At 34.8% G+C, this 7,188-nt stretch overlaps 1 protein-coding gene across 1 annotated transcript; it reads left to right on the plus strand.

The window, feature by feature from the left end:
- Positions 1-724: 724 nt before the first annotated feature.
- LOC115703217 (uncharacterized) lies at positions 725-5,231 on the plus strand. The gene is made up of 9 exons (XM_030630732.2): positions 725-1,273; positions 1,783-1,989; positions 2,189-2,286; positions 2,683-2,755; positions 2,837-3,040; positions 3,119-3,375; positions 4,074-4,164; positions 4,260-4,479; positions 4,701-5,231. The coding sequence occupies exons 1-9, from the start codon at positions 1,091-1,093 to the stop codon at positions 4,910-4,912; spliced, it is 1,545 nt and encodes a 514-aa protein (XP_030486592.1). The 5' UTR covers positions 725-1,090; the 3' UTR covers positions 4,913-5,231.
- The last annotated feature ends 1,957 nt before the right edge of the window (positions 5,232-7,188 follow it).

The following is a 7,188-nucleotide window of genomic DNA, read 5'->3' on the forward strand; positions in this document are numbered from 1 at the left end:
ATAAAACGATAATGCAACTATAAGGCAACCAAAAAAAAAAAAAAAACAGACTTATACGTAACTGGTTGTACCTTAATTCGATTTTACTCTTCTTATTGTGTTTTTAAAAAAATATATTTATATTGGAAACCAGTAATCAATCAAAATGCAACTGTATATAACATAGATGTATTATTCATGATGTTTTTTTAAAATATTTCACATCATACATTGTTTTGGATTTGGTGGGAGCTCCAGATCTGTTTGTTACAGATCTACATTTCATGAATCTGGATTTTGATATTAGGGGGAGTTGTTTTGATCGAATAAAACAGAAAACAAATGTGTAATTTCAGTTTCTTCACAGTTTTTCTGATTTTTTTTCGTCATTTTCTGTTTAGATCATTGCAGGTCTTCTTTTCCAATTGATTTCGCCAGAATTAATGGTTGTATTTTTCTCGTTTTGGTTTCATTTTGGTTGTTTTGCGGTTTTGAAACGATCGAGGCATGTTCATCTTCAACGTTCGCTCTGTACAGCTGAAGACTTAGTACATGTGATATTTTTGTAAATATTTGTATGTGGACTGTATAAATGTTTAATGGGCCGGCTCATAGTATTTTTGTAAATTTTTTTCCTTTTTTATATTTTTCTATTTTTCCCCATATATAAATATAGATTAAGTATATAAATAAAAATTTCCCTTAAATTAAAACTATAAAAATGTTCCGCGTAGATAATGACATGTCATACGGGTTGGTGATCTTCTGTAATCAAGAACCAGAACGATGTCGTTTAATTGACTTAAAGGAAACGCGAGAACTGGACCGTCTCGACTCTCCTCCCGTTGCTCTCTGAATCTCATCTCATCCCAATCAAACGCCCAAAACGCTCGTCGTATATGTCACGTTCATTTCTCCATTAAAACTCTCTTCTGCAAAGCAATTTAGAGATTCATACCTATTTATTCAAATTATAAAATTATATTAATAATATTATTAATGGAGTAACGATGGTTGAAATTTGAAGCAAAACTCCGTGAAAAAGCAAATTCCATTTCTGCAGGATCAAAGGGTCATACATTCTTAGTTCAATTGCTTGTTTTGGTAACAAATGGAGGAAGAGAAACAACAATTGAAGGATGAAGTTCAAGGTGGAAGTGAAGCAGAAGCTAAACAATCTGTAGCGCCACCTCAAAAGGATGTCGGTGGAGGAGGAGGCTGGGGAGGCTGGGGTTTTTCTCCTCTTTCTGTTTTCTCAGATCTCCAGAAAGCCGCTGAAGAGATTTCTCGCAATGTAAGCATTTTTGTCCTCGTTTTTTTTTTTTTTGGGTGGAACCGTGGAGGGTTTTATCAGATCTAATTTCCTGATCCGAAGTAATATTGATATCTTTCTATATTTGTTTTCGAGATTTTTTGGGGGTAATTATAAGTATATTTCTTGCAATGCTAAATCTGGTTGGGTCGTTGAAGGCATTAGGAAGGAGTTTTACTTTCAAACTAGCGAGTACTAGTGGTTTATCTTATGGTTAGTTGAGAAATTTCCGTTACATAGAATTTGGTTATGGGCTAAAAATTTAAATCAAAAGGCATGGTTTTGTGTTTTAAGCACCTGCCTATTTCAATGAAGATTTAGATGTTTATTTAGAAAAATTCCAGCTTCCATTGCATTCAATTTTCTTTTTAATACAAAATGTATATTTCCATACGTAATGGGTCCAAACCAGCTCATATCGTATATTGTAATTTAAGTTTCAAAGTCATGCTGGTTGGATGTCTCTTTTGAGCAGTGTTTTGTGGATGCAGGCTGCTGCTGCTGCCCAGACGGCGGCCAAAAGCCTCGCAGAAATGCAAGATGCTGGTGAGGAGTCAGAGTCTTCTAAAGAGGAGGAAGGGGCCGAAGAATCTGAAGCTAAAGGTGAGAGTGAAGAATCTGAAGATGAGAGTGCTAAGATTCGGAAGTCTGCTCTGGACAAACTCGAGAAAGCTAGTGAAGATTCAATCTTTAGTCAGGCAAGTTTACGGTTATTGTTTTTGGGATAGCTTAGTCTTACACTGTATCATCATTAGAATTGTTGTTGAGATACTTCTAGTGAATATTCTATTCTATTGAGTTATTTTTCCCCTGAATTGCTGTATAGTTGACTTGATATCTTTTTCTTTTCTTTTTTTTTTACTGAGCATGTTATGGTTTAAATATTCATATTTGCAGAGTTTGAAGGCTATTGATAGTTCCATGGAGAATTTGGCTTCGGGAGCATGGCAGGCATTCGGTAGTGCATTGAAAGGGGGCACAACTTTGGTCAATAAGTATGTTCGAAGTTGTTATATATATATATATGTATAAATGTATATGAGATGGTTACTAAATGAAGCTCCCCTGTTTGAAGTTTGTGAATGCAATAATATTTTGGTCAATTAAGTTTTTTTTACTTGTTTTTGAAACTCAACGTCTGGTTTGTAACTCTATTGTATAGTATACTTTTTGACTCCGCACCTATTTTTTTTGTTGGGAGATTACTACATCATTTCATACATTTTGGGCAGTTAATCTGGATCTCTAAATGGAGTGTTTAGTTAATGTGAATTCCTTTTTGTGTATGTAAATCTGACTTTCTATATGGCTGGTTTTTGCACCTCTTTCTCTTCTGCTTGTTCAGTTTATGATGATAATTTTTTTTTTGGTTTTTTGTTGCATCCCCCTAGGCTTGAGCATTCTGCTGCAAACCTTGCAGAATCTATTCAACAGGGTGGCCCTGTTGCCCCATCCATATTAGAGGTTCACATGACTCTTTATCACCTGTCTTGTTCAGTATTGTTGGCACTTGGCATCAGTACTTATTCTCTTTTTGTGATGCAGACTGGAAAAGCTTTTACCTCAAAGGGAATTCAAGTTCTCGAGCTTGTTGGCAAGGAAACTATGGATTTGCTTATCTCAGAGGCAGGTATAGATGTTGAAAAGAATTCTAAAGGTGCTGACCGAAAAGCTGATGACAATCAATTATTTGAAGAAGTGACATTTGACAGATGCTTCTACATATATGGAGGTCCAGAACAATTAGAGGTTGCTTCCTTATCTTTGAAGTTTACGTTGTAGCCATAAGATTAGATTTAGTAAATATTTTTTAAACCATACCTTCAGGAACTTGGGGCATTGTCCAGCCACTATGCATTGTTATTCAACCGAAGAAAAGGCAAACTATCATCCGAACAGAAGTCTGTTTATGATGAAAAGCTTAAAGAGGTTCAGGAGATTTTCAGTTTAGGTACTGAAATGGATGGAAGTTTTGCTGAGTTGGACAAAGGCAAGAAAAAAGAGACTGGGGCTGATGGAAGTAGTGATGAGATTAAAGACTTACATGATTCAAGTGTGAGTAAGGCTGCTGACATGGCTGCAGGGTAATTTATCTTGAAACAACATATGCTTTGATATCTGTAAACACACACACACACACACACACACACACACACACACACATAGATATATTATGTTTATGTCTGTTTCTATTTTCTATTATTATCCAGATAGTAGTCAGGATGTCAATACAGAGCAGAGTTTAAATTACAGTAAGAGCAGGATTGATTGATTTAAGTACTGAGTAGTTTTTACTTACTAAGAACTATTCTTGAAAAAACATAAATATATGATCATGTGAGGCACACATGCATGAAGCCGTACATACGACTTTCATCGAATACGGCTTTCCACAGAATTCTCTATGTATCTATGAGATCGGGTATGGAATTCTGTTTACTTACTTTAAATTGAGTATCCGTTACCCCCTTTTTCCTACTAGGGTTGGAAATCCTGTATTTTACATATCCACACAATTGAGTCCTTTGATTTTTGAATATTCACTTAAAATGGTAGACATACTTGTGGAACTACTGTTGTTGAGATTACTAGAGCTAAAATAATGTAGGAGGGCTATCAGGACCCCACTTCTATAGTGGCTAATTACATCACTGTACTTTTTTATTTACTAGAAAGCTTCTGAGTTTTGATTTTTCATTTTTATTCCTTTTCATCTCTCATTTTTTGGGTTCTATATTTGCACACATGTAACATTGAAGTGTTGTTTGCTTGAGAAATGCAGGTTTACTAGTGCTTTATCAGGACAAGCTGTTAATGATATAATACAAAGGACCACTGGCAGAGTGGAGTCTCTTCATTCTGAGGGTGTTCATGTATGGAGATCTTGTGTAGTCTATCTGAAATTTTTTAGTTCTATATTTTATATCTGTTGTTAAAATGGAATTTAATAACTTGTGTGTATTTACAGAGACTCTCTGAAATGTGCTGCTCTGCTGTTTCACAACTACTGATGCTTGGTAAATCAATCATAACTGGTGCTAACAAGATTCAGGAGGGCAGTGATGATGCTGAGGAAATGCAGAATACTGATTGGCCTGAAGATTCTGTTGAAAAAGCTAAATTAATCAGATCAAAAGCACAATCGATGACCGGGTATCTGGAAGCAGTTTCCAATAGCTTTATCACAGGTTCATTATCTGTTGCTCCAATTAACGTTCAACTATTTTCATCTCATACAAAGAGTAATGTTTCTTTGTATGGTCCCAATAAGTGAACTCAGGAGTGGGTGGTGGAATATATGTATATATATGTGTATTGGTAGTGTGGCCTAGGGTTTTCAGGCTTAATATCTATGCAAGGTGGTGTTTCAGTCTAAAGTCATACATTTTGACTCTATTTTATCCTTCAGGAATATCTGATGTTGCTGATGCTTATGTTGAGGCCATGAAGGGTGTTTCTGCCGAATCTCATGAGGCTCTTCCGCCCACTTCACTCCAAGAAAAAGCAAATGCCTGTACTGAGCATCTTCGTGCTGACCGAACAACAGCTGTGGGAAAGATCCAGGATGGCCTCCAATATTTGACCTATGTCGTTGTTTCAACCTCTATGCCTGTTGCTTAAAAACTAGGATACTTAACTCCTTTGTTGACTTAAAATCAAACTAGTGTGTAAATAGCTCCCATTTCACAGTGGGTTTGGACTGTGCTCTCATTCGAAGCTTTGTTTTTTACAGCTGAGATTGAACTCGTTCAAATTCTTTTTACTAGATTCAGCTTTACAGTTGGGAAATAGACATGTACCCTCATATGAGAGGTTTCCGAGTCCTGATCCCAATAGGTCAGAAGATTTTTAACCTGTAGAAGAGATTACTCAACTTAAGTGTGTGTGTTTTTTTTTAAAAAAGAAAAAAATTGAAATATCACTTTCAGTTATTTGGAAATGGATATTATTAGCACGCTTGTATCAAGTGGTTCACTCTCAGTAAAAGCAAAATTCTTCAGCTCAATTGATTAGGAAACATGTCTTCAGGGTTAGATTATGAGTTTTGAAATGGTGATGCTCTACTCTTCTCTTCAAATTTGGATCCTTGTGCTGAACTTTTTATTCTGTTTAATGGATCTTTTTATTTCGAAAAAAAAAATGCAAGATCGAACTTTTTTTTAAGAAACTGTTTTGTCTTGTACAGCCATTAAGTGTGTAGAGAATTCAATCATTTGTTTTTATGAAAGAATAAAAAAAGTAACTATTACTAAACAATATCCTGACGTGGCATCGTTACAGATCAAATGAAGGACAAGGTGAGATTATTACTAGTGGTAAGTTGGTGCCTAATGTGCTCGTTTTGTATTTATCCGTGCTTTTCAAAAAGCGGATTGTACCGTGCCACAAAAAAATACGAGTCCTGTCGTGTTAATATTTTTAAAAGATAAGCTCGGCACAGCCTGTAAATCCAATATTTTTGTGTTATGCTCCGATTCGTGTCGTGCTTTGCTCGTGTCGGCCCGTATTTCTTAAACAGGCTAGTCCATTTTTAAATTTGAGCTTAAATTCGTGCTTACTTTTTCATATTTTTTTACAATTACTAAATTATATGTATATTTCAAAACTATAGTTATATTTATATAACTTTTGAACAATATTTTATAAATAATCATATAAAAAAATTATTAACTTCATTAAAATTTGAATGTTTACTTATAAATATACAAATTTTCATATCACAAAATATAAATAAATAATATATAATCTTAGTTTTTTATATTTTAATAGTTTTAATTATATAATTATAATATTCATTATTATATTTTAAGTTTTATTATTATTTTAACTTTATGTTAGGCTAAAATTAGTCTAAGATTCGGGTCATATTTCGGTTAGTTTTCACTCTTTGTTTCTAGTTTTAGGGCTATATTACGCTTGATTCTCTTGTTTCAGGTCCTCGGGCATTTAAAGAAAGTATGTACAAGAATTGAGGAAAAATGGTGAAAGAATCGAGAAGAAAATCCAAAATTGGTGTCGCTGCCAGTTCCAGTCGCGACTAGGAATTTGCCAGTCGCGACGGGAATTGGCAGAGACATCCCCAAGAATTCAAACTGTACTCCAATCGCGACTGGGAGTCTGCCAGTCGCGACGGGAACTGGCAGAAAGTTTCAAAAAAAATTCGAAGTGAACTCCCGTCGCGACGGGGGCTTTGCCAGTCGCGACGGGGACCCTTATGACGGGATTTTTGGGCAATTTCGTAATTTCACGAATTTTAAAGATGAGAATTGGTTTAAATAGCAAGGGTTCGTGAAAAGAGAGGGATATTCAGAATTGGAACCCTAGAAACAAAGGAGGAGGCTAGAAGAGCGGCTTGTGGCGACTCGGATCAATTGCTTCAACTAGTTCTTTCTCTTCTCTTTAATTTTTCTATGTTCTTTTCTATTTCAATGTTAATTATGGATTTGATTATGGATGTTTTGAACTAAACTCCTATTTAGGGAGAATGATGAATGTTGTTTAAGTTTTTCCTAGTTAATGATTAATTGCCATTCCTCCATCTTGATTGTGAATACTATTCATATTTGTGTTTAATTTCCATGTGCAAGATTGATCACCTTTTACATGTTTTATGATCTCAATTCAAAATCTGAAAAGTGAGAATTGAGAATGCTAAAATTGGATAGTCTAGGTTTTGATGTGAAACGAAAGTATTTACATAGCCTTTGTGACATTTAGATTATTGCTTAATGCTGATTTCATGTTGGTTTAATTAATAGATTAATTAGAGAGCATGAGATTTAGAACCTAGAAGATCTGAAAAGAGCTAGGTTAATTCATAATCTGTCATTCACTTCAAGAGAAGGATAGCATTTAAACATTAACATTGGTAACTTAACAACAGGATTCGTCTCCCT

This window comes from Cannabis sativa, chromosome X (genome assembly GCF_029168945.1).
Source record: "Cannabis sativa cultivar Pink pepper isolate KNU-18-1 chromosome X, ASM2916894v1, whole genome shotgun sequence".
Classification (NCBI taxonomy): domain Eukaryota; kingdom Viridiplantae; phylum Streptophyta; class Magnoliopsida; order Rosales; family Cannabaceae; genus Cannabis; species Cannabis sativa.

Coding starts and splice junctions, on each gene's coding strand:
- LOC115703217 (XM_030630732.2), top strand. CDS start 1,091: ATGGAGGAAGAGAAACAACAATTGAAGGATGAAGTTCAAGGTGGAAGT. Junction 2,756..2,836: donor TTGCCCCATCCATATTAGAG/GTTCACATGACT, acceptor TTTGTGATGCAG/ACTGGAAAAGCTTTTACCTC. Junction 3,041..3,118: donor GAGGTCCAGAACAATTAGAG/GTTGCTTCCTTA, acceptor CCATACCTTCAG/GAACTTGGGGCATTGTCCAG.